The sequence below is a fragment of the Mesoplodon bidens genome, assembly GCF_964165515.1.
Source record: "Mesoplodon bidens genome assembly, chromosome: 4".
Taxonomy (NCBI): Eukaryota; Metazoa; Chordata; class Mammalia; order Artiodactyla; family Ziphiidae; genus Mesoplodon; species Mesoplodon bidens.
Window position 1 is genome coordinate 151,776,308 of NC_138160.1, and position 26,077 is coordinate 151,802,384.

A 26,077-nucleotide genomic window follows, 5' to 3' on the forward strand; every position below is an offset into this window, starting at 1 on the left:
GGGACACCAGTCAGCTTTGCTCAGTGAACCGCGCAGCACCTGGGGATGGCCTAGGAACGCAGGCCCTGTGGAGAGTAAGGGCGCCACCACGTGGCCGAGACGTGAAGCGACTCCTGGCAGCTCCAGCCCGGCTTGAAGGGCGTGGGGTCTCCGGACTTTTGTCCCCGAAGATCCCTACGCCAGGCACGCCGTCTCTCAGCCTTTGGGTCACCTCCTGGCACCGGATTACCAGGACGCTGCCGCCCCCCTCAGTTTGGCTCGCCTCCATCCGCTCCCTCACGCAGCGTGCAATCTGTAAAGGCGGACCGGGTGCAGGAGTGGATGACTTTATTGCTCGGGCCCCCGTGACCGCCGCCCCTCAGGTCCTCCTCAGACAGCTGAGTCCTCAGCCATCACTCCGTCGATCCAGGCCACGTAGCTCGCCAAGCGCGTGTAGATGCCGGGCTTCTTGCGGTTGCCGCAAACACGTGAGCCCGAGGTGACCACGCCCTCGGCCGCGCCGCCGCACACCAGCGGGCCTCCAGAGTCACCCTACAGGGAGCGATGTCATGAGGTCCGGTGCAGGGCCGCCGCAGGCGTCCTGTCCGGCTCCACCGGCGCCTGCTGCAATTCCCCTCAGCCCGCCGGTCCCAACAGTTCCCTCGCTCGTCAATCTCAGGCCCCGCCCACCAAGGTCCCACCTCCGCCGGCTTTCGGCTCCACCCCTCTCCAGGCTCCACTCCGCACTCCGTCCCACAGAAGTGGAGCAGCCCACTCCTCCGACCCTGCCCCACTCCTGGCCCTCTCCAAGCTCGGGCCCCAACTCGTCCGCACCCTCTTCCAGATCCCACCTCTCCTCCCAACCCTGCTTAGACTTCAGGCCAGCCACGCCTACCCAGTCTGTGTCATTGACCCATCTCAGCCCCCACACCTGCCTCAGGCCACGCCCACTCTCCTGGGGGGGGGCACTCTGCGAGCTCCCCCGCACAGCCCGCCCTTTCCATTAGCCTCGCCTCCTGTATTCCCGCGCGCCCCGCCCCTTCTGTTGGCTCCGCCCCCAGCAGGCCGGGCCCCCTCTGACCCGCCCTCCAGAGGCCGCGGACCCCACCGCTCTAGTGGCCCAGCCCCGCCCTTGCACCTTGCAGCTGTCCCGGTGGCTGCTCTCCGCGCACATCATGCTCTTGGTGATGGTGCCGTCATGGTACTTGCGCAGGTTGCAGGTGGCGCGGTCGAGCACCGGCAGGAGTAGGTGCTGCAGGCGGTCGGGCCGCCGGCCAGCGTGAGTGACCACGCCCCAGCCGGCCACGTCGCAGAGCGTGCCGGCCGCCACGTCGCGGTCCTCGCGCTGCCAGGGCAGGGTCTGCACGGCGGGGCCCAGCACGGCCTTCTCAGAGAGCTGGGGGTTGGGGCGGAAGGGGATGTTAGGGTCGGGGCGGGGGCGGGGGCGGGGGCCCCGGGGCAGCAGGGGGGACTGGGGCTAGACTCAGCAGACCTGCAGCAGGAGGAGGTCGTGGTCGATGGTGTCCGTCCGGCTGTCCGGGTGGGGCACTGCGCGTAGCACGTCGTACAGGCGCTTGGAGGGCTCCGGCTGTGACAGGGAGTGCGCGCCCAGGAGCACCTGCACCTTCCCGTCGGCCCTGGTAGGGGGGGTGGGTGGACCCACATCAGAGCCACGTTCCCGCCGCACCTCACCCCACCCCGTCCCGCTCTTTGCCCCAGGCCACTCACACATCCTCCAGGCAGTGCGCTGCGCTCATCACCCACTGCTCGGCCACCAGGAAGCCTCCGCACACGTGCTTGCCGTTCACCTGCACGGATGCCATGTAGGGCCGCGAGTGGGACATGGCCTCTCGGCCGCCCAGGATCCTGCCGCGGGGCTGAGCCGCTGGAGGTAGGCAGGTCAGCGTGAGGACTTCGGGGGTGACTGCAGCCCTCCCCGCTAGGATTCCCTCTCTACCCCGAGGCGGCCCCAGCACCCCTCAGACCTGGAAATCCATCCTTACAATCCTCCCCACAGAGTTGCAAACTCCGGGGGGCCCAGGGAGGAATACCCGAGAAGACAGATGATAGGGAGTGACCGAGTCTGGGGCAAACTCCATACCTACACATTGGGCCTGAGGCTTCAATTTAAAAAAGGAAAGCCGGACTGTCCAAACCCAACACCCCTGCCAGCCATTTGCCCCTCGAGCTGCCGGTTTTCCAGTGTGTGGAAAGCTAGGTTCAAAGTTTTGAGAATTCCCCCTGGTGGTCCAGTGGTTAGGACTCGTTGCTTTCACTGCCGAGTGCACGGGTTCAATCCCTGGTGGGTGAACTAAGATCCCACAAGCTGCACAGCCCGGCCCCCTCCCCCCCCAAGAAAAATAAACCACCAAAATTTTGAGAATTCCTTGGTTTTCAGAGCCTTCCGTTCACATGAAACCTGCCCCCTCCCTGCCCACTTGGGGGGGCTGGAGGACAGTCCTGTTTGACAGAGCAGGCCCCCTGGCTGACCGCCCTGCAGGCTGGTGGCCCCCAGCGGTCACCACAGGCCCAGGTCCACTCACCACACACGGCCGCCCCGAGGAGGATCAGAGCCGCCAGGTCCAGGGAGCGGTCCGCCATTATGCTGCTGTGGCCTTGACACTGACCCAGGCCAGGCCCTGGGGGTGCTTTTATGAGGGTGGAAGGGGGCGGGCCCTCGCGGGCCTTCCCACAGGCCCTATCAGCCAGGTGGGCAGCAGCCCAGTTGGGCAAGGGGACGCCGCCTGTCCACCCTCCCCAGGGGTGTGGTTGTCTTCCATGGACTTTGTACCAAGAGTACAGACAGGCTGCTGGGCGTGCGTCCCGCCTCTGTGAGCCTGGCCCAGGGCTGGCCCCGGTGTGGGGAGCAACCCCTCAGGGTGGGCAGCAGGCAGAGCAGAGGGATGGACCTACACCCAGCCCCACGGCCCCGTCTCCCCAGGGTGCCTTTGCAGCCCCAAAGTTTCACAACAGCAGCTGGAAACCACAGTTTGTAAACAACCCACTTCCTCATTTTCAGCTTCTCTCTTCTTTCTCTTCCTCCTGCAACTTGGAGAGGAAGTCGTGTGGGGGTGGGGGAGAGGTCATCCAACACCCTTGTCCCTGTTGCTGTGGCTCTGGAGCTTGATACCCCCAACAAGTAGAATATTGGAAAGGTGGTGTGTATGGGGCAGCTGGAAAGACCGTTGGATACAAGTGACAGAAAAACCGAGGCAAACTGGGTGGAGCCTTCTACAAGGAAATTATGTGGAAAGTTCATGGATCTACCTTCAGGTGTAGCTTGATCCAGTTACCTGAACAAGGTCAGGTTTCTGCCTTTGGTTCCTCCTTTCCTCCTTGGTGGCTTTTCTCCTCACCAGGCTCCCCTGTTGTGACCCCAGGGGCCCCAGACTCAGCCCAGGAGCTCAGTCAGCCCTCCGCAAATTCCCCATCACTCTAGCCAGAATCTCAAGCCTGCCTCTGACTGGCCGAGCTTGGATCTCATGCCCCTACACTGTCACTGTGGGCAGGGGGTGGCAGGTTCTGAGGAGCAGAACCTAGGTCACATGGCCCTCTATAAGTTGGGGATGGTGGGTCAACATCTCGTGAACCTACTAGTGGGAGATGCTGCGTGTGACCAGAAGGGTGAGGAGGACCTCAAGCTGTTCCCAGTGGGAACAGTGCACAGTCTTTTCCCCTCTACTTCTTTTCATGGTGAAAAGAAAAATAGAAAACAACATAGCAAATGTGATTTGTTAGATCCCAGCATGTTTTCTTACTCAAATCAGAAACTCTGAAACGAAAGCCCATTCGCATGTGGAGTCCAGATTATGTAAGTAAGAGTGTTGAAAATTGCAACAAAATTTAGAAATGACCCAACAAGACAAGATGGTTCAATAAATAACCCTGCACGTCCCCGGATGCTTTGTTGACATGGAAAGACCGCCAGGGTGTAGTATTAAGTGGAAAAAGTGATTGCAGGGCAGTGGGTCACCTTTCTGAGCCGCTGGCACTTGGGGGGAGGTGTGCCCCGGTGACAACCTGAGGGAAGAGCTGGCAGGCAGAGGGAACAGAAAACGTTAACGACCTTGAGGTGGGACCCCCCCGGGGTGCTGCTGCAGGGATGGGGTATTTGAGGGTTTGGCACGAGGGGACAGAGAGGGAGAGATTTATCCTGGCCCCCTGGTGTGGGGTCCGGGGTGGGGGAAGGGGTGTTACCTGATGTTACTTCTCTCATTTGCTTGCTTGGGTGATTGTTTCCCCCACCATCAGACTGTGAGCCGAGTGATGGCAGAGACCACATGTGTCGTGGTCCCCACCTGTGGCCCCAGGAGGTTCCTTCTCAGGCTCAGAGGCAGAAGAGGGGTACAGGCTGGTCGTCTCCCCCAGGGCTGTGACTCCTTCGGGGCTGGGTGTTTCCTTGTGAAACATCTGCTCGGCTTTGCCCCCCGACCCCTGCCAAGGCAGAAGGCTGGGGAGGTGGGGGAGGGATTGTCTCCCCACCCAGTGAGGCCAAGGCTGGCCTGGGATCCCAACCCCTGGCTGGGTCCTTCCCAGATAGCTCCTCACTCTTCCCCACAGGGAAACTGAGGCTCAGAGACAGCAAGCAAGTTGCCCAAAGTCACAGAGCTGGGACTCAAACCCAAGCTCCTGAGCGTGGCTTCACAGCTCTCTGCACCTCTACTTCCTCATCTGTAAAGTGGGGCAACTCATAGGACCTGCCTCGAGGGTGGAGAGGACCAGTTGAGTGAGAATACTTGCAAAGACTCAGAATGATTTCTATGCCTTGTAAGCACTCATGAACACTTGCTACAGTGCTTTTCATTATCGCCACCTGCAACATTAGTTTAATTATGCTTTATAGGAGGAAAAACCAGAAATGGCAATCAGTATCCTTTTGTAGAGGGTGGGGAAGGGACTCCTTACCCCAATGCCCTGAATTAGCTGCCACCTGGTGGCAGCGTACTCGTGACATGCCCAAGACATTCTCCTGAGGACTTTCGACACTCGGTTGCACAACCAACAAACACCCAGACACATTCTACAAAGCAGAATGTTTTTATTGTGCTAGGTGCCACATGATGCTGCATGGGAAGGGCCCAGCCAGGGGCAGGTGAGGTGGGGTGACAGGAGAAGCCCCTTCTAGCAGGTCCTGCACGCAGCGTCCCTAGGGTGGAGAGAGGGGCCGTCATCGTCACCGTAGCGGCGGATGATGGAGTTGATCCAGTCTGCAAACTTGGCGACGGAGGTAAAGGTGTCTGGGTAGATCCCGGAGCCGCAACCCCCTCGGATGAAGGAATCGATCCCGTGGACCAGTCTGTTGCAGACCAGGGGCCCGCCGGAGTCCCCCTGTGGAGCCAGACAAGTTCGGGAGTCTGGGCTTCCAGTCCCCACCCTCACACCCCCACCCACCCCCTTCAGGGTCGGGGATTCCTTCCATGGGTCTGGCTGTAGTCCTAGTTGCTGCAGCCTGGATGAGAGCGTGGTGGTGGCTCGGGGGAACATGGGGTACGTACAAAGCAGATGCCAGCATGCTGGCCTGGCACCAGGGTGCACACGTTGGAGGGGCGGCAGAGGGCTGTCACCACGGTCACGTTGATCTGCTGCAGGACTGGGGGCGGTGGCCGGTTGGTGTCCAGCTGGCCCCAGCCCATGGCCACACACTGCACCCCTTCTCCCACGCCTTGGTCCTGGGTGGGCAGCCGGGCCACCTGCACGTTGGTGTTGATGGTGGCCATGCTACTGAGCTGCAGCAGGTGGGACGGAGCAGTGGCATGTCACAGAGGGTGGGGAGTGATGACCCTTGCCGCTCTGGGCCCTGGTTTCCCCAACCGAGGCTCCACCATGGTTCTGGGATGTTTCAGAGCAGGACACCCACCCTGCAGGTTGCCTCCCACTTCAAGCCTCAGTTTCCCCATCTGTAAAGTGGGAGCAGTCACCGTGGCTCAGGGCATCCCTGGATCTGTCTTGAGTGCAGTAAACAGTAGGTAATAGGGCTTCCCTGGTGGCACAGTGGTTGAGAATCTGCCTGCTAATGCAGGGGACACGGGTTTGAGCCCTGCTCTGGGAGGATCCCACATGCCGCGGAGCAACTAGGCCCGTGAGCCACAACTACTGAGCCTGTGCGTCTGGAGCCTGTGCTCCGCAACAAGAGAGGCCACAATAGTGAGAGGCCCGCACACCGCGATGAGGAGTGGCCCCCGCTTGCCACAACTAGAGAAAGCCCTTGTACAGAAACGAAGACCCAACACAGCAAAAATAAATAAATTAATTAATAAACTCCTACCCCCAACATCTTCTTAAAAAAAAAAACAAAACAGTAGGTAAAGCAAACTATGGGCCATAGCAACAACCATAAAACCCTTGTCCTAGAACATTCCCTGAGAATAATCATAGCTGGGCAAGCAGAGGGGAAAGGCAGGTTTCTCCCTCCAGTCTCCCACTGGCCCGAATGTGGGGAATTTTGCCCCATTTGGCAAAGAGGGAGACTGCCCCTGCCCTCCGCCAGCACAAAAATACCTTTCTCGCTGTCACCTCATCTAATCTCTGACAGCCCTGCACGGCGGGGGTGGGGTGGGGGTGGGGAGTACTCTGTTTCACAGAGGGGGAGACTGAGGCACACAGAGATGGGGGCGACACCAGGTCTGCGCCCGCCAGCCTTGTCCACCAGGCTCCTGCCCCTGTCCCGCCCTCCCCAAGCCTCCCCCGGGCCTTTGCACCTGCCCTTCCTGCCCCGCCCCCGGCCGCGCACCTGGAGAACCGCGATGTCGTTCTGCAGGCTCAAGGGGTTGAAGCCGTTTTCAAAGACCCGCTGGACCCTGAACGTCTGCCAGGTCTGCTCTCGCCGCCGCAGGTTATGTGCCCCCAGCACCACGCGCACCGACCGGGAGTTCCTGGGGCGGGGGGAACAGGAGGCGATTGGGGCGCCCCCGGGGTCGGGAGCGGCGGAGAGACCCCGCCCGAGCGCAGGAGGACCTGCAGACCCTCGCGCCTTCGCCGGAAGGCCCCACCCCGGGCCCGCAGCACGGCCCGCGCGACCCTCCCGCGGCGGGCGGACTGGAACCCGAGATGGGGACGTGCGGGGACACTCACAGGCCGTTCAGACAGTGCGCGGCCGACAGCACGAAGTTCCGCGCGATCAGGGTGGCGCCGCAGAAGTGGCGTCCGCGCCTCTGCAGGGACGCCATGAAGGGCCACGCGTGCGGCCTGGCCGGCCGGCCCCCCACGATCTCCGAGGCCAGCGCAGGGCCTGGGGGCAAGGGCGGTGGCGGCGGTGAGCGGCGCGGAGGAGCCCCGCCCCCGCCCGGGAACATCCGCCCCTCTCCCAGGACCCCACCGGGTCGGGTTCTTGCCGTGCTTGTCGCCCAGAGAGGGGAGGGGGCCTGCACGGTCCCCCTGCCAGGGCGCAGCTAGGTCTGGACTTCACCCACTGGGAGCCCCCAGAGACCCCGCTGTTCAGACCTCACCACTCAGGACCTCAGCCTTCTCCTTATCCCAGCTGTCACTCCCCATGAGGATGAGGGGGCTGGGAGGGTCCCCAGCAGGTGGAGAGGCAGGAATGGACCCCAGGGACACACCCGGGCCCCGCTCACCGCCCAGCAGCACAGCCAACAGGACAGCGGCCAGGGCAGGGCTGGAGGGTCTGCAGCTTTGGATCATGGCTGGGCAGGTGCTCTGGCGTCTCTGCCCTTTGTGCCCACCTGCCCCTCTTATAGCCCCCATGCCTGGAGGCCGTTGCAGTTGCCCGTGGGGGGGCCTGGTGCCCCAGCTTCCTCTCCCCATTCTGGGACGTGGGGGACGAGGGGGTGATGGGAAGAACAGGGGAGAGAGGATGTGTGCAAGGGGCGGGGCTGGCTCCAGGGGGGCCCCCAGATCAAACTCAGGATGCACAATTAAATCGGAATGTCAGATAAACTTTCTTTTTTTTAAGCATAAGTATATCCCAAATATAAGCACAGGATGTACTTACATACAAAGTTTGTCTTTGTTTGTCCGACATTCAAAGTTAGCTGGGAGTACTGTATTTTTGCTAAATCTGACCACCCCGGCCCAGAGGAGTTGGCTGGGACGCCCACGTGCCTCAGTTTACCCAGGGCAACGGCAACCACGTGCATGCAGCCCTGTCCTGACATTTGGGAGGCGTGGCAGGGGTCCCCCCATGAGCTGCCTACCCAGTGAAGTGGTGGAGGAACTGGGCTTTGAACCCAGGTGCCCACAATGCACAGCTGGAGGGAGACTTGCTGCCTATTCCCCAGCCTTGCGTCTCCCTCTTGGAGCCCGGACTTCCAACCTCTTTTTGGTTGTTGCTCCTAACGGGGAACTCACTCCCACCTGGGACCTGGTCAGTCTCTGGGGGCCCTCAGAGGTTCTGAGAAGGAATCCCTCCCACCCCCACCCCACCCGCACCCCTCTGAGCTTCTCTGAACCCCCTTCCAGCCTGAGGCAGAGGGAAAATTCCCACCCAGGCCTGGAGGCTGGACCGTGGATCTCCAACCAAGTTTGAGAGCTTCAGCCTGGACCTTGGAAGAACTCAAGCCGAATAATGGAGATGGGGTCCACCAGGGCCAGTTCCCAGCCCCGTGGCCCCCGTTCAACTTCCCACCCCCCACCCCACCCCGTCCCAGGCTGCTCCAGCTGCAACGGCCATAGCCAAGGCTGTTGCAAGAAGCAACGTTCTCCTGGCTTGGAGCAGGGTTCAGGCGAGGGAACCAACGGATCCATCTGCAGGAACAGGCAGGCGGGGGCCCTCAGGGACACCCAGAGGCGGGCTGGGGCTGGAGTCCAGTTTGTCCCTGGGCTCCTCCTTGGTGTGTGGCCACAGGCAAGCAAACCCCCATCTCTCCCCCTCTCGGTGGGGTCGCCACCCTGTTGAGTTAAAGCTACCATAGAGCACTTGGTAAGCACCTGCTGTATACATAACCCTGTTTCCAATGGGGGTGGGAATAATGGAGGAGACCATGCCTCAGGCAGGGAGACTGGATTTAAACAAAAGCTGCATCTATATTGAGCACCACCTGTATGTTATTTCCTCACAGGTCATGGTGGCTAAGCTTGTGGACTCTGGGTTCAGATCCTGGAGTGGCCACTTGCCCACTATGACTTCAGGCTATGGATGTAACCCCTCCATGCCTCAGTTTCCTCGTCTGTAAAATGGAAGTTATAGGCTCCCATCTCACAGGATTGTCCTGAGGATTAAATGAATGAACTTTTGTAAAGTTCTCAGCTGAGAAAGTGCTGTCCTTGAGCTCATAGAAAATAGAAAACAGGCTTCCCTGGTGGTGCAATGGTTAAGAATCCGCCTGCCAGTGCAGGGGACATGGGTTCGAGCCCTGGTCCGGTAAGATCCCACATTGCCGCGGAACAACTAAGCCCATGCGCCACAACTACTGAGCCTGCACTCTAGAGCCTGCGAGCCACAACTACTGAAGCCCGTGCGCCACAACTACTGAGCCCGCGCAACTAGAGCCTGTGCTCCGCAACAAGAGAAGCCACCGCAGTGAGAAGCCCGCGCACCCCTATGAAAAGTAGCCCCCGTGCGAGCGGGGGCTAGAGAAAGCCCGTGCACAGCAACAAAGACCCAAGGCAGCCAAAAAAAAAAAAAAGAAAATAGAAAACACCCGGGGCTGTTTTTTTCTGGGTCTTTCTGTTCCCATCAATGGGCTCAATCCAACATTCCCTCCAGCAAACCTCATTTACCCCCAGTGCTGGGCACCAAAATCCCTCTGGGCTTTTTATAGAAACCACTTCCCTGCCGCTGGCCCGTGGGAAATGCAGAAAATTCCCGGCATTCCCTCAACACTTATCAGCTTGCGTTTCCCAGGGTTCTGGCTTCGTCTCAGGTCTCAGCACACCCTTGCTCCTGCTGAAGTGGAAAACCAGTCCCATCTACTCCCCTGGGGTGGTCAGCTGAGGTGTGGAACAGTTAAAAAGGGGGCAGCCCTGGGGGTTCTGGCTCCAGCTTGAATTCGCATGCTGCCACCAGATGGCGGCAGAGTAAATCAATAACAAAAGAGCTGCCTTCCAACTCTGGTGTGTCCGGTGAGCTGGTTGGCCCCTCTCTCTGAGCCTCCACTGCCTCATTGCTAAGGCCACGTGCCCTCTCCACGGCTGGCCAATGACCCCTACCTCTGCCTGGCCTCAGGCCTCTCCTCTAGACCCCAGTTCATTCTGTGGCCCTGCATGCTCCAACCCTGCCCTCTCCCTGACCTGCTCTCCTTCCCCCACACCCCCAAGCTTGTCCTGATGCAGGGCCCTTACACTGGCTGTGCCTTGCCTGGCGACACTTCTCCTTTTGTTCGTATTCAGGCATTGCTGCCTCCTTCAAGAAGCCTCCCTAATAGCCCTTCTGACTGCCCCTGACTGGTCAGGAGCCCCACAGGCCCTGGGCACCCCATGTTATGAGAGCTTGGTCTTCAAGTGGCCCCGGAGCTGGGAGACACAGAACTGGACAGGACACCCCTAGCCCTGAGGGCCCGGGTGGGGCTCCTTGGACACTTGGGAAATGTCTGGAGTGACTCCATTTTCCAGATGAGGAAACTGAGGCACAGAAAGGGGTGGCAACTTGCCCCGGGTCACACTGGCGGGGCTGGGTTAGAACCCACGTCTGCGGGCATCTGGGGAGTAGGATCCGCTGTGACCTGTGCCCTCCTCCAACTTCCAGGCCTCTATTCCCACCCCGACTCCGAGCTCGGGGTTTGGGGACTCGGATGCTGAAGACCCTGGGCCACTCTCCCCCACATCTCCCCGTGGAAAGGACACAGAGGAGCCGGGGGGACGGTTCAGCTTTTATTGACGCACCGTGGGTCTGCCTGGCTCCCAAGAGCCGGGGAGGGGCAGGAAGCGGGGCACGGGCGCAGAAGCAGACCCGCTGCGTCTGTCCACAGCATGGCCTCAGTGCCCGGGGGAGCTCAGGGGCCGTCCTCGCCCCCCGCGTTGCTCAGCACTGAGCGGATCCAGTCTACGTAGAGGGAGACGCGAGCGAAGAAGTCGGGGTACTGGCGGTTGGCGCATCCCCGGATCACAAAGGAGTCCACGCCCTGGATGACACCGTCGCAGATCAAGGGGCCGCCCGAGTCCCCCTGGGGAGGGGGCAGGTCGGTCAGTCACTCAGGCCAGGCCAGCAGCCAGATGAGGCTACCTCAGGGGAAGGGGCCACGTAGGGGTGAAATGATTCCAGTCTAGAATTTTCTTTACAGTATGTGGGTGAGACAGGGAGGGGAGGTCCCTCTGGAGGAGAGCGGGCATTTATTGGCCCCCTACTATATACCTGGACCCCAGAATTCTGGGTGTGGCCCCCGGAGTGGGGCTGGGGCACCCGCCCAAGGGGGGCTGCAGGGTGGAAAAGCCCCCAGACCCATGAAGGCCCCGTTACCCCCTCACGATGGGTGTGCCCACCCTCCAGATGGTGTGACAGAGGCACCCGCCTGCCTGCCCTCCCTCCTTCTCCCGGCTGTCCCTGCAGCCACCGAGCTGCAGCCCCCAGTACATACAAAACAGATGCCAGCGCTGCGTTGGGGCACAAAGGTGCACACGTTCTCTGGACGACACAGGAAAGTGACCACGGTGACGTTGAGCTCCTGCAGGACCTGGGGCAGCGGCTCAAAGGTGCCCAGGCGGCCCCAGCCCATGGCCAGGCACTGAGTGCCGTGGGGCAGCAGCTGGTTCTGCTGGGGGAGCTGGGCCACCGCAACCTGGGCGTTGAGGGTGGCCGGGCGGTCCAGCTGGGACAGAGGGCGGTTGGTGGGCAGTGTGTCTCCAGGACCCGCAGCCACCCCTGGACGATTATCTCAAAGTGCCTCCTCCAGGCCTTTGCACATGCTGTTCCCTCCGCCTGGCTCTACCTCAAGGGTCACCTCCTCCAGGGAGGCTGCCCTGATCACCCTCCAAACCTGCCAGGGCTCAGTTTCACATTCCCCGAGGCCATGAGACTCCCCTTTGCAGCACTGGTCACTGTTGCATTCATTCACTTACAAAGCACTTATTGAGCACCAACTGTATGCTTGATCCTGGGCTAAGCCCTGGGGATCCTACCTCTGCCTTCTGGGAGTTGATCTTTGGGGCTGGGAGGGGCCAAGAAGAGAATGGCAGGTGGCAGAGTCAAGGGAAACATAGCCCAGTGATGAACAGTGTATTGGGGGAGGGGTGGCTGTCACTCAAGTAGGGCGAGGGGATGCTTCCCTGAGGAGGGGAGGCTGGTGCCAAGGCTGAGGGTATCTGGGAACAGCGCAGGGAGCAGGGAGGGGCCACAGCCGGCCAAAGCCTGGGGGCGGGGCGTGGGGGCATCCCGCGTGCTCAGAAGGTGGTGACTGGCTCTCTCCCCACCAGGCCGTGTCCCATGCCCGCAGGGGCTCCTGTACAGTAGGTGCTGGAAAATGAATGAACAGGGGTCCCTGGGCCCTGCTGGCCCCACCCACCCACCTGCAGGAGGAGGACGTCATTCAGCGTCTCCTGTGGGTTGTAGTTGTTCTCAAACAGGCGGCTGATGCTGAACCTCTGCTCGGTGGGCTCGGAGGCCTGCAGGCGGTGGGCCCCGAGCACCACGCTCACCCGCAACGGGTTCCTGAGGGTCAGGGCGTTCATTTCTGGGACCCCGACCCCCCCCCACGTGCCCCCCACCCCCGTCCTGAGGCCCAGGGTGCAGCCCCTCGGGGACTGCCCACCATCCCAGGAGACGCCCCCGCCCCCGTCTGCATCTTGCCCCCGAGGGTTGGACCCCTGGCTTGAGCTAATCCTCCTGGGGCATCAGGGCGTCACGTCGGGCTGGGGAGCAGGGCAGGTGCCCGCCTAGTTTGGGATGAGAGGGTTGGGCAGATGGACGGAGGGGCTGAGACCAGGCAAGCGGAGGCAGGCCGCGCCTCTCCCCCTCGGACCCCCGGGGCAGCGCCGCGCCCCCTCCCTCGGAGCACCGCCCCCTCCCCGGGCAGGCCCGCACCGCGCAGGCGCACTCACTCACATGTTGCTCAGGCAGTGGGCTGCGGTCAGCACGAAGCGCGGGTGGATCAACGTCCCCCCGCAGAAGTGGTTGCTGGGGAACCTCTGCAGCGACGCCATGTAGGGGCGCGAGTGGGGCTGGGCTTCCCGCCCGCCCACTATCTCCGCGGCCCGGGCTACACCTGGGGGGGACGCCGGGGTCAGCGGCCTTCGCCTTGCCTAACGCCCTCCGCGGCTCCCTGGACGGGGGACCGACCCCACCCCACCGCCCCATCCCCCGCCCAGGGAGCCCAGATGGGGGTCGGGGGACGAGGGCAGAGCCGCTGTGTGGCCTCCACCAGGACCGGGACCCCTCAGAGGCTCCGTTTCCCCATGTGCAAATTGGAGGTCCCATAGCAGCACAGGGGGGCTGGGGGGCTGTGGAGGGAAGAGGCCCAGGCCCAGGACAGTTAGCGCTGGGGAGAGCCCGGTGGTCATTAACATTATTATTTCTGAAGGCTCCCAGGAAGCAGCGGCGCCCAGTCCTGGAGGTCAGGAGGGGGAAGAAGCTGGCAAGATGACCCATCTTGCAGATGGACAAATTGAGGCATGAAAAAGCCTCATCAGGATGAGGGCGGAGGGGTTCCCTCACTCCGGTTTTTCCTCTGACGTGCGTCATTCACCCGGTGACACATTCGTTCGTGCGTGCACACTTACTGAGTGCTTGCTGGGTGCCAGGTGCTGTCCAGGGATTCTGGTTATACTGAGTCCCTAGGGCACCTCCCTGGGCAGGAAGGACTAGGTTTTGCCCATTTTACAGATGGGGAAAGAGAGCTGCATATCCCAGGCCCCCCCTTTCTCTCCTCCCCTCCCCTTGAGGCATTCATCCCAAGCAGCCAGCTGAGCCGGGTCCTGCTTCACTTTCCCCATCTGAGCCGTGAGGGCGTGGGACAGGCAGACGGACGGACGGACAGACTTGGGCCCCACTCACCGCCCAGCAGCACAGCCAGCAGCACCGGGGCGAGGGCAGGGCTGGAGGGTCTGCAGCTTTGGGTCATGGTTGGGCCATGCCCCCTGCCTGCCCGCCCCCTCTTATAGCTCCAATTCAGGGAGGCTATTAGGGTTGCCCCATACCTGGGCTGGGCGTCCCCACTTCCTCCTTCCAGCTCGAGGGCTCGGGAGCTTGGGGGTCAAAGCTGCACCCCAGGAAGCCTGCAGGGGCTTCAGGCTCAGGCTCGGGGTCCCGGCACCCCCAGGAGATGTAGGAAGCTGGCTCCCACCCACCCCATGCTGGGGGTCCTCTGGACAAGGGGGCTTGTGGCCACAGGCCTCACAGTGACACGCACCCCAGCTTCCACACCTCCAAGGGGGCACTGCCTGCCCCCAGAGGGTCCCTGTAGCCCCAGCAAGGTGAGATGTGGCCGACGTATGCAGGGGTGGGATAAACCCACTCAGCGGGACAGAAAAGGGGGTGAGGGTCTCAGAGCCCTGCGCCTCCTGAGACCCACAGGATCATCTCTCTGCCCTCACTTTGTCTGGGGGAGTCACTCTTCTCTCTAAGGCAGAGCTCTCACCTGGGGCGATTCCTCCCCCAGGGACAACTGGAGATATCTGGGGACACCTGTGGTCGTCATGACTGGGGGGCTCCTGGCATGCAGTGGTTGGGACCAGGGATGCTGCCCCACATGGGAGGGGGCAGGGGGAGACTCTGGTGCCGGGAGACATTTATTTATGTATCTATTTATAACTGACTCATTATTATGAAAAATTTAAACCTACAGAAGCATAGATAGAGGAGCTCACGGAATTTGGGGGCCAAAAAAAATAGATTTTAAGCTTTTCATTTTGAAATCATTTCACGCTTACAGCAGTCCGCAGAATTCCCGGATGTGCTGCCCCAGCTTCCCCGGGGCCACATCTTGCACAAAGTTTGCCCCCTCACAGGCCACCTGGATTTCACAATCAGCCAGTCTCTGGTCCAGGATCCCCCAAACCACCTCCCCGAGTCTCCTGGGCTCTGGGGCAGCCCCTCAGCCTCTCCTGTCCTTCGTGCTGTGTCCTTGGTGGCAACCTGGCGGGGTTTTGGGGGAACGTCCCTCCGAATGGGCTTGTACAGGGTCCTCACACGGAGATGGGGTCTGCATACCGAGCGGTGGTCCCCAGGACGTGGGGCATCTCGGAGATGCCTGTGTGTCCCTCCCGCCGAGTCACACTTTCCCCTTTGGAATGAATGAACGTCTCTGAGGCAGAAGCACCTGCTCTGAGTTTTGCGCACCAAGGACTCCTGGAGCAGCCTGCGTGCCTCACTGCTTCCTGCCCTGCAGGTGGCTGCCCCTCTGCCGATGCGTTTTTATTTTTTATCTTTTAAATTTTATTGAAGTAGAGTTGATTTACAATGTTGTGTTAATTTCTACTGAACAGCAAATATATATATATTCTTTTCTTTCCCCCCCCAGGCTCTTTTTTTCAAATTAATTAATTTATTTTTATATTCTTTTCCATATTCTTTTCTGTTATGGTTTATCACAGGATAGTGAATATAGTTCCCTGTGCTATACAGTAGGACCTTGCTGTTTGTCCATCCTATGTATAATAGTTTGCATCTGCTAACCGCAAACTCCCAATCCATCCCTCCCCCACCCCTCTCCCCCTTGGCAACCATAACTCTGTTCTCTATGTCCATGAGTCTGTTTCTGTTTCAAAGATAAGTTCATTTGTGTCATATTTGAGATTCCACATATAAGTGATATCATATGATGTTTGTCTTTCTCTTCCTGACTTACTTCACTTAGTATGATCATATCTAGGTTCATCCATGTTGCTGCAAATAACATTATTTCATTCTTTTTTATGGCTGAGTAATATTCCATTGTATAAATGTACCACATCTTATTTATCCATTCCTTTGTCGATGGACATTTAGGTTGTTTCCATGTCTTGGCTATTGTGAACAGTGCTGTTATGAATATAAGGGTGCGTGTATCTTTTCAAATTATACTTTTGTCCGGGGTATATGCCCAAGAGTGGGATTGCTGGATCATATGGCAACGCTATTTTTAGTTTCTTGAGGAACCTCCATACTGTTTTCCTTAATGGCTGCACCAACTTACATTCCCACCAACAGTGTAGGAGGGTTCCCTTTTCTCCACACCCTCTCCAGCATTTGTAATTTGTAGACTTTTTGATGGTGGCCATTCAGACCGTTGTGAGGTCAGAATTCACACCTCATTGTATTTTTGATTTCCTCTTCTCTAATCATTAGTGATCTTTTCATGTGCCTGTTGGCTGTCTGTATTGCCGACGTGTTTTTAAGTCACACATCAGCCCAGTCACTCGGGAAAGGCCGCCGGGCGTCTGGGACTCCGCAGCCCTGGGTGTGGCCCTGACATGTCTCCACAGGAACCCAGGGCTGCTGTGCCTTTTGCTTTCAGAACTGGTTTTTCTCGTTTGACAAGAACATCTCTGCGGACTGGCACTGTCCGGTCCAGCGGGGCAGGCTGCTTGGTGCCTCGGTTTCCCCACCTGTACAGTGGGGTGATTGTAGTAATAGTCCCTCCCCCAGGGCGACAGCAGGAGGATTTGATAAGTTAAGAGTATTGGAGTGTGTGGGTGCACAGTGAGGTGAGGTGAGCACAGGTGCCAGCCCTGTCGCTGCCACCCCACCACCCCCTTCCTTTTTCTGCTGTGCTTCTCCCCGTCTCAGCCCATCCTCTCGGCAGCTGGGCCGGGTCAGCACGTGCCTCTCTCAGATCCAGGCTCTTCTGGGAGCAGACGCGGGGTGGGTACACCCCAGGGTCTGGAGTCCCTCGCCTGGGTTCACATTCTGCTGTGCTTTGTGATTCTGGGCTAGAAACGCCACCTCTCTGGGCCTCGGTTTCCCCATCTGTTAATGATGGGGAGTCATGAGAACAACCCCACCTCAGGGGCTGACTTCCCTAATACAGTTAAGAGCTTGATGAACCATCAGCTGATGAAAGGGGATACACACAGGGGAACATCACTCAGCCCTGAAAAAGAGAGAGACACTGACACTCACTACAGCGTGGACGGACCCTGAGAACACGATGCTCAGTGAGAGAAGCCAGACACAGAAGGACCCACAGTGTGTGATCCCTTTGACGGGAAACGTCCAGAACAGGCCAGTCCTGTTGGACAGACACAGAGAGTGGGTTCCTGGTTGTCAGGGGCTGGGGGAGAGCATGGGGGTGAGTGCTCATGGGGACAGGGCTTCTTTTCAGGGTGGTGAGAATGTTCTGGAATTAGAGGTGGTGGTTGCACAACCCTGTGACTATACTAAACGCCTCTGATTTGTTAAGCGTGTGGGTTGTATGGTAGGAGAAGCACATTTCGATAAAGCTTTAACTGAAAAAAAGAAACACACACACACAACCTTGCTAAGTAACTGCCCATGGGGTCCTGGCCGGAAGCTCTCACCCACCAGGGAGCCTCCCGGGGGCGGGGGGGGGGCGGGGAGGGGAGTCACAGCATCAGACGAGACAGGGGGATGGCCCGGGGTCCTCCTCTCTGCTCCAGGCCTGGGGTGGGGGCAGGCAGGTGAGTGCAGGGCCGGGGGGCTGCCTGAAGGCAGAGGCTTGGGAAGGCATGGGACTGGGTGTGGGGGCTGGGGGCACCGGGAGCCCTGGGGGTTGTAACTGGGAGGGAGGGAACCATTGGGGGCCTCTGGGGGTCGGGCCGGCAGGTGGAGAGGAAGTGGGGCTGGAAGCTGTGGCCTCAGCCCCTTTCCCGCTCCAACTGTGGCTGGTGCAACAGGCAACGGCCTCGCCGGGAACACGGGCTGGGGTGGGGTGAAGGGGCAAGCGGACCCAAGCCGACCCACCCAGGATCGAGGGAAGGAGGACGGGAGAGGCTCAGCCTCTGTGTCTCTGCCTCTATTTCCTCTTCTCTCCTGAAAAAAGAAAAACACTCCTTTCTTGAGGGGGCCAGTGTTGGGGGCTCCAAGCTGGGACCATATGCTCTTGGACCCCAACGCCCTAGGGCCTCAGTTTCCCCATCTGAACAATCAGCAGGTGGGCTCCCTGGGACCATTCTGGGCTCCTGAGCCACTGACATTCCTCTCTGGGCTTCAGTTTCCCCTTCTATAAAGCAGGACCCATTCTGAACCCCCAGTGCCACTCCTGGGTACAAATCCATAGCATTGAAAATCGATGTTCAAACAAAACATGTACACAAATGTCCACAGCGACGTGATTCACATTAGCCAGGGTGGAACCAACCCAGATGACCATCAACGGACAATGGATATACATCCATCCACACCCGGGAACATCACTCAGCCGTGAAAAGGGGTGAAGCCCTGACACTCACTACAGCGTGGACGGATCCTGAGGACACGATGCTCAGTGAGAGAAGCCAGACACAGAAGGACACACAATGTGTGATTCCTTTGATGGGAAACGTCCGGAACAGACCAGTCCACAGGGACAGAGAGTTAGTGGTTAGTGGTTGTCAGGAGCTGGGGGAGGGGGAGGAGAGGTGACTGCTAATCGGGACGGAGCTTCTTTTTGGGGTGATGGAGTGTTCTGGAACTGGACAGCGGTGAGGGTTGCACAACCTAGTGAAATACACTAAAAACCACTGAATTGTTCCCTTTAAAAGAGTGAATTTTATGTTACGTGAATTTCACTGCAATAAATTATGAAAAACAAATAAACAGACCCAGGACCCACAGACCAGGCCTGTAGGATGGGGTGAGGGCCTGGCACACAGCTGGTGCCCAATAAGCGCCAGCAACGCCAGTGGTGATAGGAGCTCCCTGGGCCTCGGGCTCCCCATGTGTAAAATGGCTTAATGGCAACACAAGTAACCTTGGTGGCCGGTGGTCGGTGAGTGTGGGCCATCGCTGGGGGTTTCTGGGGCAGCGAGGGGGTGGAGGGCGTGCGGTCAGGGCAGGGGTCTTGGTACGGCACAGCCCCCAATACCACCCGGCTCAGGGCACAGTGCCGCCCCTTCGAGCCCCTCCCCTCCCCTGCGTGTTGGGGCATCAGCAGGGCCTCCAGGAGAAGGGCAGAGCTGGGCATCTCCATTTTGGCCCCGACGCCGGCTGGGCTGAGCCTCTTCCATAGCTATGTGCTACCCGCCCGCCCCGGACTTCTGTGGTCTCCCCACCGCCAGCCCGGAACACTGGATCCTTTGCAGCCTCTTTCCCTCGAGCCACGTGGCAGGACCTGTCCCCGTCTCATGCAAGGTGACACGTGGGCAACCCCCAGGGCGGCACCTGGTTCAGATGCCCGACCCATCCCTGCCACCCCGTCCCCCCGACCAAGACGAGACACCGCAGATGGCAGGCTTAGTGATCACCCCCCTGGGTGAAAAGCCCACATCCCAGGAGGCCAGCGGGCATTTCTCACGCACTGGTTGAGGGGCAGTGTTTCCACATCGTCAAGAGCCTTCTGTGTTTCTTTGCTGTGAACTGTTTACATCCTTGACCCACTTTTTTTTTACTACTGGGCTCTAATTTTTTTCCTTACTGATTTTAGGTGCACATTATATGTATTATATTATAAATATATAAGATAAATATATTATAAATATATACTATAATATTAATATATAATATTTACACGATTGATTTATTATATTTTATTATGAGTTATTAAGTATATATATATATATATATATATATATATATATATATAATTTTTTTTTTTTTGGTACGCAGGCCTCTCACCATTGTGGCCTCTCCCATTGCGGAGCACAGGCTCCGGACGCGCAGGCTCAGTGGCCATGGCTCACGGACCCAGCCGCTCCGCGGCATGTGGGATCTTCCCAGACCGGGGCACAAACCCTTGTACCCTGCATCGGCAGGCGGACTCTCAACCACTGCGCCACTAGGGAAGCCCCTGTGTATTATGTTTTATATATCATTTATATACTTATTTTTATTATGTTTTGTATGTTATTTATACGATTATGTCTGTTATGTTTTATATATCATTTATATAAATATATAAATACATATATATATAGTTTGGCTGCACCGCGGGGCATGTGGGATCTTATTTCCCCCACTAGGGATCCAACCCGTGCCCCTTGCAGTGGAAGCGTGGCGTCTTAACCCCTGAACCTCCGGGGAAATCCCTATAAAATTATATTTATTATTTAACATTTATATTTTAGTTCCTTTCACATTAGGCTCTTTTTTCAAGTGGCAAATAGTCTAAAGCCAGTTTCTCGTGTGTCTCTTGACTTTGCTGCATAATATGCAGCCGGGCCTCCGTATCTGTGGGTTCCACACCCATGGACTGAACCAACCTCGGATTCAACCAACCGCAGATCAAAAATATTTGGGAAAAAAATTTCCAAAAAGTTCTAAAAAGCAAAACTTGAATTTGCTGTAGGCGGGCAACTGTATTTACACAGCATTTACATTTTATCAGGTATTTTAAGTCATCTAGAGATGATTTTAAGTGCACTGAAGGATGTGCATAGGTTACTTGCAAATATTACAGCATTTGATACAAGGGACTTGAGCATCCGCGGATTTGGGTATCCATCGGGGTCCTGGAGCCAAGCCCCTGCAGATACTAAGGGGTGACTGTATTCTCGACCAAAATGAGAGACGGTTAAGGGGGCCTGGAATCTCACAGATGTGGGTTCAGAGCCCACTCTGGCTGTGTGGCCTCAGGGTAGTCACCCAACCTCTCTGAGCCTCGGCGCCACCTCCGTCAGGTGGAGATAACAAGAGCCCCTGGTTCTCAGGGCTGCGAGCGGATTCTGTGAGTGGAGGCCCCTGGGGTGGATGCCACTCTTGCCGGAAGATGTCCCTGCGCTCGGCCCCCAGCCCCTTCCCGCCCCCACAAAGCAGAAATCAGGTGCTGTGGACAAAATGGGAACAGATCCTTTATTAGAGTCACAACCGCGTGGGCTGCGGGAAGGGACAGAGGCGTGGGGGGCTGGGCTCCGTGGCAGCTCACACGACCCCCCACCGGCTGGGCTGGGGGTCCATCAGGCTGGCGCATATCCGACTGGCTGGTTTATAACTGAGTCAATCCAGTCTCTGAACAGTGCCACGCGGGCAAAGAAGTCGGGGCCCCTGCCGCAGGGCCCCCGAGACCAGGAGGCCACGCCATGCGCCAGACCGTTGCAGACGAGGGGGGTGCCCCCGTCCCCCTGCAGGGCGGCAGGAGAGTCAGGGCACCCCAGGCCCAGCCCCCCTACTCTGCTCCCACCCAGAACCACTGCTTATGCCACCCACAAATCCTGTCCCCGCCCCAGGCCCTTGGCACTTGCTGTCCCACTGCCTGCACGCTTTTCCCTCAACTTTGCTCGGTTAACTCCCACCTGCAACTCAGGTCTCAGATGCCCCCAGGAACTCCCTGCTACCCTGGGCTGGGCCTGTCCCGTGCTCGCCCTTGTCTTGACACCTGACTCCCCCACCCACAAGGTCTGGGAGCCCCTGGCTCCAAATGGGCAGACCCTACCCTGTCCTGTTCCCTGTCTCCAGCCTCCAGCCCAGAGCTTGGCACTTGTCCTTGCTTTTCCCATCACCTGGAGCCCACCCCAGGTCACGCCCAGTCCGTACCTGGCAGATGCCGCCCCGGCGGGTAAGGACGCCGGTGCATACATTGTTGGGGCGACACTGGTCCGACGGGGTCACAGTGACGTTCACGACCCTTGGCACTCGGGAGAGACGCCCTCTATGCTGTCGGGTGCCCCAGCCTGCGACCTGGCAGTTGGTGCCAGCTTCCACCGTGGCATTCTGTGGGGGCAGTGGTACCACCGCCACGGCGCTGGTGAGGTTGGCCTGACGGTCCAGCTGGGGAGGGAAACTGAGTCAGGAGAGGGCGGAGCTGGGGACCAGAGCCTCACGGGGCCCAGCTGGGAGCCAGAGCGGCAGCGACGTGAGTTTTGGTCTGTAAAGTGGTTTGGGTCCTGGCCAGCTTAGGCAGTAACTGGCCGTGGGGTCCTGGCCAAGTGACTTTACCTCTCTGGGCCTCTGGTGCCTCCAGAGAAGGAATCAATCGTTCTTATCGCAAAGGTGGTTGAAAGACCCTGAAGGTGAAGAGTTTGCCCAGGAAATGCAGATACAACAAGGTACCATCCCCCGTCACAAGTGACAGAAAATTTTAAAAAATCATATTATGCAGTGTCAGTAATGATGTAGAGAAATGGGCAGGTTTTTTTTTTTTTTTTTTCGGTATGCAGGCTTTTCACTGTTGTGGCCTCTCCCGTTGCGGAGCACAGGCTCACGGACGCACAGGCTCAGCGGCCATGGCTCACAGACCCAGCCTATCTGCAGCATGTGGGATCTTCCCGGACAAGGGCACGAACCCGCGTCCCCTGCATCGGCAGGCGGACTCTCAACCACTGCGCCACCAGGGAAGCCCAAATGGGCAGTTTTAAATTCTGCTGGTGGGAGGGTAAGTTGGCCCAGCTACTGTGTCCAGGATCCGGAGGATAGCTAAATGGATTGTGCACTTGGCTGTGCGATTTAACCACAGGCTCCGTACATGTGGCTCGTCCCTCCTGAGCCCCCCAGGCCGTCGTGAGCCCCACCCCCCTCTCCCCACCTGCAGCAGCAGCACATCGTTCAGGTTCTCTTGGGGGTCATAGCCATTCTCACTGATGCTCCTGATGGAGAAAGTCTGCCGGGACCTCTCCCGCCGCCTCAGGTTGTAGGCCCCCAGCACCACAGTGGCAATCCTGGTGTTGCTAAGAGCAGGTGGGGGCAGACACCAGGCTGGGGCAGTCCTGGGGGCTTGTGGGGAAATCCCCAACCTTCCACACCCACCCCAGGGCCCGGGCATTGATGGGGAGCAGGCTTGCAAATAAGGCAGGGAATTACTAGCCCGCTGAACCACAGCCAAAGGAAGGACAGCGGTGATGGTCAAGCCTCCTTCCTTCCTTCTGCAGCCGTATCGCCCCTCTGTTTCCAGATTGAGACCCTCCTGGGCCCCCTTCCTATCCTGGGTCCCCGCATTTCCCTCTCCAAGCCCCTCAACCCTTCCTAAGACCCCTCCCCCTCTCACCTACCAGGCACCGCCCCCCCCAGGAATACCCCGAGCTCTCTCCCTCTCCGAGTCCTCCTCCCCACCCTGTGGCTCCCTCCTCACTGGCTTTGGAAGCAGCTGGCGGCTGTCAGGATGAAGCTGGGGTGGATCAGGGCGCCCCCACAGAAGTGCCGCCCTTGGGTTTGAATGGAGGCCAGGAATGGGAATTCCTGCAGCCGGGCCTTCCTGCCACCCACGATGTCCGCCAGGGGGGCCGAGCCTGGGGAGAGGGTGCATTGCAGCTCCCCCAGTTTCATCCCCATCCCTGGGGAGACCCCGGCCTCCCGTCACCCTGTTCCCTAAAAGGACAGGGGCCCACCCTCCCAGGGCTAGTCAGGGCCAGCCTGGCTGTGCGGCCTGGGCCAGGTCGCTTTCCCTCCCTGAGCCTTGAGTCCAGGGAAGCAGGGGCTGGCTCCCGCTGGTCCCTCCCACCAGGGCCTGTCCCCTGCAGCTGGACCCCTGCATGGATGGGGACATCTGGCCTGGGGCAGGCACTCACTGGCCCTGGAGGTCGCCAGCAGGCCGGCCAGCAGGCCCAGGAGTCTGAGTGCCGTCATGACGGGGGCCGCTGGGGGTGGCTGGGATGGTGGCGCCCTTATACCTGGGGCCTTGGCCATCGGCACACCCCCGACCCAGGGCCCGGCCCCTCCCGTCAGGAACAGGGGAAGTTGCCCAAGGCCTCCAGAGTCAACCGCTCCTGGGGCCTGCCAGGGCCCTCCAACTGCCCACCCTGTGCCCCGTCCTCCCCTCTGTACGGTGGGCGACCCGTCAGATGTGGGTGAGGCTGACACCCAGCCATGCCACTCACAATGGGGGCTCCGCTTGGCTTTCCAGCCTGAGTGCTGGGGGTTCCACCACTGCCCACCTGTCCTGGGACTGAGTCCTGCTGGCTTTTGCATGTGTGTGTTTTTACTGCTTTTTATTTTTTTTTTAAACAGCTTTATTGAGATATAATTCAAGTACCACGCAATTCATCTGTTTAAAGCGTGCAATTCCATCGTTTTTTGTATCTTCACAGCGTTACGGGGCTTCCCTGGTGGCGCAGTGGTTGAGAGTCCGCCTGCCGATGCAGGGGACACGGGTTCGTGCCCCGGTCCGGGAAGATCCCACGTGCCGCGGAGCGGTTGGTCCCGTGAGACATGTCTGCTGAGCCTGCGCATCCAGAGCCTGTGCTCCGCAACGGGAGAGGCCACAACAGTGAGAGGCTCGCCTACTGCAAAAAAAAAAAAAAAAAAAAAAAAAAAAAGAGGTGTCTCCCTAGAGGCTGGTGCCTTGCGAAACACAGCGTTACGCAGCCAGCACCCCAATTTTAGAACATTCCATCACCTCAAAAGAAGCCCTGTCCCCATCAGCAGTCACTCCCCCTCCCATCCCCCAGCCCCTGACAACCAGGCACCCACTCTCCATCTGTGGATTTGCCTGTTCCAGACGTTTCCCATCAATGGAATCACACACTGTGTGTCTTCTGTGTCCAGCTTTTCACTTACAGGGTTTTTATCTGTGGGCACCTGGCTGGGTCACTCTCCCACCCTCAGTCTTTGCATCTCTAAAGTGGGCAGGTGCGGCCATGGAGCCCCCAGAGCCAGGTGGTCCTGGAGAGGTTGTCTCCCCTTCCCTGTCCTCGAAGCAGGGTCTTCAGAGGTTTCAGGCACTCAGAACCTGGGCAAGAGATGAGGCCAAGGGGAGAGAAAGACAGGGTCGAGTATCCAGAATATATAAAGAACTCTCACAACTCAAAAACAAAAAGACAAACAATCTACTTTAAAATGGACAAAGGATTTGCATAGACATTTCTCCCAAGATACACAAATGGCCAACATGCCATGAAAAGATGCTCAAAATTATTAGTCATCAGGGAAATGCACAAATCAAAACCACAGCGAGACACCACTTCACATCCACTAGGATGGCTGGAATGAAAAGGGCAGAAAAAATACAGCGTTGGTGAGGAGGTGGGAAATTGGAACCTCAGACAGGCTGGCAGGGATGTAAAATAATGCCGCGGCTGGGGAAGGTCTGGCAGCTCCTCAAAACATTAATCACCGAATTGTCATATTACTCAGCAGTTCCACTCCTAGGTGCGTGCCCAAGAGAACCAAAGACAGGGCCTCAGAAACCTGCACACGCGTGTTCACAGTGGCCAAACGGTGGACGCAACACAAATGCCCTTCAACAGACAGACGTGTCCCTCCACACATGGGAGCATCACTCAGCCGTGTAAAGGGGTGAAGCCCCGACACTCGCTACCACGTGGATGGACCTTGAAAACACGATGCTCAGTGAGAGAAGCCAGACACAGAAGGACACACGGTGTGCGATTCCACTGATGGGAAACGTCCAGAACAGGCAGATCCATAGAGACAGAGAGTGGGTTCCTGGTTGTCAGGGGCTGGGGGGTTAGGGGGTTAGGGGAATAATAGCTGAAGGAAATGGGTTTCTTTGGGGGAGATGGAATGTTCTAGAATTAGCTGGTTGCACAACTCTGTGAGTGCTCCTTCCAAAAACCAGTGGATGTGATACTTTAAGATGGCTGATCTTATGTCATGTGAATTTCAGCTCAATTTTTTATTTTTATTTTTACTTTTACTTATTTTTGACACCTCACTTTAAAAAAAATAGGATTTATTTCCAAGGTGACACCAAGAGGTTGGGGCTGGTGGTGGACCCCACGTCTCAGAACACTAGGACACCAGTTCCTGTCTGGGGCCTTGGGGAGGCTCTTGCAGGGCAGGACTGGGGAGGGTGGCAGGAGCAGGGGTCAGGGCGGACTTGCAGTCCTCCACCCAGCCTGAATGATGGGGTCCTGGGGCTCAGGCCTGGTCTCTGCCAAGTCTCACGGTCCCACCGCCCAGCCGTGTCCCCCACATGGCCCCTGCCTCAGACCAGTGTCCCCCCAAGTTTGCCTCCCATCTCCACTCTCCCTGATTCCCACCTGTGCATCCTCCCTCCTGAGGCCCCACCTTGCCACCCACCCTGTCCTTGCCCGTGGACCAGGCTGCTGTCTTGCACAGAGCACAGCCGGAGAGATGGGTGACTCCAGAGCCCACAGGTCCATCCCTTCCTACTTGGGTGACTTCAAGGTCCCCTCTCTGGCCCTGTTTCCCTGTCTGGGTACCAGGATGTGAACAGTTCCCGCCGCTCCCCCGGTAGAGCTGTGGTGAGCATCGAGTGGGTTAATATGTGCAAGAGTCTTTGAGCAG

The 26,077-nt window shown here is 58.5% G+C and overlaps 3 protein-coding genes across 4 annotated transcripts; all 3 read right to left on the reverse strand.

Annotated features, from left to right (window-relative positions):
* Window positions 1–310: 310 nt before the first annotated feature.
* CFD (complement factor D) lies at window positions 311–3,016 on the reverse strand. The gene is made up of 5 exons (XM_081232378.1): window positions 2,523–3,016; window positions 1,708–1,864; window positions 1,472–1,616; window positions 1,118–1,375; window positions 311–531 (listed from the first exon to the last, which is right to left on the reverse strand). The coding sequence occupies exons 1-5, from the start codon at window positions 2,578–2,580 to the stop codon at window positions 370–372; spliced, it is 780 nt and encodes a 259-aa protein (XP_081088504.1). The 5' UTR covers window positions 2,581–3,016; the 3' UTR covers window positions 311–369.
* A 2,037-nt stretch (window positions 3,017–5,053) lies between these two features.
* On the reverse strand, window positions 5,054–13,925 carry LOC308616476 (neutrophil elastase-like; the record flags this gene model as incomplete). 2 transcript variants are annotated; one of them, XM_081232709.1, is made up of 5 exons in its annotated part: window positions 5,054–5,307; window positions 5,475–5,705; window positions 6,710–6,851; window positions 7,051–7,207; window positions 13,859–13,925. In XM_081232709.1, 5 exons carry the CDS (start codon window positions 13,923–13,925, stop codon window positions 5,101–5,103), a joined length of 804 nt encoding a protein of 267 aa, XP_081088835.1. In that variant the 3' UTR covers window positions 5,054–5,100. The 2 variants fall into 2 exon arrangements, with proteins under 2 accessions (XP_081088835.1, XP_081088834.1); XM_081232708.1 differs by lacking the exon at window positions 13,859–13,925 and adding an exon at window positions 7,551–7,617.
* A 6,842-nt stretch (window positions 13,926–20,767) lies between these two features.
* On the reverse strand, window positions 20,768–23,434 carry AZU1 (azurocidin 1; the record flags this gene model as incomplete). Its single annotated transcript, XM_081232925.1, has 5 exons — window positions 20,768–20,997; window positions 21,410–21,643; window positions 22,398–22,539; window positions 22,941–23,097; window positions 23,377–23,434. The coding sequence occupies 5 exons, from the start codon at window positions 23,432–23,434 to the stop codon at window positions 20,833–20,835; spliced, it is 756 nt and encodes a 251-aa protein (XP_081089051.1). The 3' UTR covers window positions 20,768–20,832.
* Window positions 23,435–26,077: the final 2,643 nt, after the last annotated feature.

Coding starts and splice junctions, on each gene's coding strand:
- CFD (XM_081232378.1), bottom strand. CDS start 2,580: ATGGCGGACCGCTCCCTGGACCTGGCGGCTCTGATCCTCCTCGGGGCG. Junction 1,617..1,707: donor GCGCACTGCCTGGAGGATGT/GTGAGTGGCCTG, acceptor CCCCCCTACCAG/GGCCGACGGGAAGGTGCAGG. Junction 1,376..1,471: donor ACGACCTCCTCCTGCTGCAG/GTCTGCTGAGTC, acceptor CCCAACCCCCAG/CTCTCTGAGAAGGCCGTGCT.